The sequence below is a fragment of the Carlito syrichta genome, unplaced genomic scaffold, assembly GCF_000164805.1.
Source record: "Carlito syrichta isolate Samal-C Ts95f unplaced genomic scaffold, Tarsius_syrichta-2.0.1 Scaffold302582, whole genome shotgun sequence".
Classification (NCBI taxonomy): domain Eukaryota; kingdom Metazoa; phylum Chordata; class Mammalia; order Primates; family Tarsiidae; genus Carlito; species Carlito syrichta.
Window position 1 is genome coordinate 883,636 of NW_007246678.1, and position 1,623 is coordinate 885,258.

Below are 1,623 nucleotides of genomic sequence, written 5' to 3' on the forward strand. Positions count from 1 at the left end.
TCCGCCTCCGCCTTCCGAGTAGCTGGAACTACAGGCGCGCGCTACCACGCCCGGCTGATTGACTTTTTTATTTCTTGTAGAGATGAGGTCTCGCCAAGATGCCCAGGCGGGTCTCGAACCCGCGGGGCTCAGACAATCCACTCACCTCAGCCTCCCAAGGCGCAGGCTTACAGGCTGAGCCACCGAGCCCGGTTGCGAGCTCGTCTTTTCCCCGCACGTTCCGCTATCCCCGTGTCTGCTGCTAGGCGGCTGCTCACCCGAACTCCAAATGACCCCCAGGAAGTTGGAAACTGCCGGCTCCAACGGACCCTTTCCTCTTCCCCAGGAGGACACAACGCGGGTGCCTGCAGCTGGTCACCACCACTCCTACTCCGACTCCGGGCCGCCGCCCCCGAGGCTCCGCGCTGGCAGTCATAGCGCCCGCGGGAGGACGCGCCCGGTCGCTGCAGGAAGTGACGTAAGCCGCGGCCGCCACCAATCGCGTTCGGAGCCGGGCAGGCGCCCGAAATCAAAGCGGAGCCCCCTGGCATCCCTGCCTCTGGGCTTGGTACCTGCGTCGCGTCGGGGTGTTGGCGGTACGCAGCATGGTGTTTCCTCCCGAAGGGCAGATGCCAGAGTTTCGCTTTAACTAATGTCACTGTTGCACGTTGAATATTCATTATCCTTTCCATCCATCTGTCCACTCCCAGATTCTTCCAAACCATTGCGTTTACAAACCGCCTGTTTTTTAATAGACCCCTGTACCATGATGCATTCTATGCTTTTTTTTCCTTGAATGACCCTGACCACCACGATGAACTCATTTGCACCACAGCCCGAATTAGTGTAGTACCATCACAAAATGTACTCAAAAAGCATTCATAAGTCATGGGAGAAAGACTGATGGATTAATTGTGCTAGGACAAGTTAGTTGCAGTGAGTGGGAAAACAAGACACTTCCAGATGTTCACACACCATGCACTTCTCCCCCCCAAAATCCAGCTGAATCAGTTGTAACTAAAACTAAAACAAATGACTTGTTTCGAAATGGGGGGGTTTAACTATTCTAATTTAATTTTTACTTCTACCAAAGCAATGTGCACATACCTCTAATTTTAAAAATTCAAATGGTGCTCAAACTGCAACAAAAACATCTCTACCCTTCTGCTTCCAGAAACAATCACTTTTAACTCTTTAACCTGTTATTTCTGGTATTTGCCTGTTATTTCTGATATTTGCTTATGTGCTTCTAAGTAATATGCTTATTCTCCATGTTATGGTACATGAATATTAAGCTTTTAACAACATCTCTTCTCACTACCAACACATTAAAATTCAGGCAAGCCAGGCGCAGTGGCTCACGCCTGTAATCCAGTCCTTTGGGAGGCAGAGGTGAGAGGATTGCTTGAGCACAGGGGTTTGAAGCCAGCCGGGACAAATTGGCGAGACCTTATCTCTGCAATAAATCAAATCATTCGCTGGGCATGGTGGCGCACACCTGTGGTTCCAGCTACTTGGAATGCTGAGTCGGAAGGATGAACCAGAGCCCAGCAGGTGGAGGCTACGGTGGCCGTGGGCGTGCCACTGCACTCCAGCCTGGGTGACAAAGACTGAGACTCCAACTCAAAAAAACCCACAAAAAAA

At 51.1% G+C, this 1,623-nt stretch overlaps 1 protein-coding gene across 1 annotated transcript in view; it reads right to left on the minus strand.

Moving 5' to 3' along the window:
• NUDT15 (nudix hydrolase 15) overlaps positions 1–452 on the minus strand; it is a 12,821-nt gene extending 12,369 nt beyond the window's left edge. The window contains exon 1 of the mRNA XM_021711783.1: positions 258–452. Within this exon, the coding sequence (XP_021567458.1) occupies positions 258–415 (158 nt within the window). The 5' untranslated portion in view covers positions 416–452. The remainder of the gene's footprint in view (positions 1–257) is intronic.
• Between the last annotated feature and the right edge of the window lie 1,171 nt (positions 453–1,623).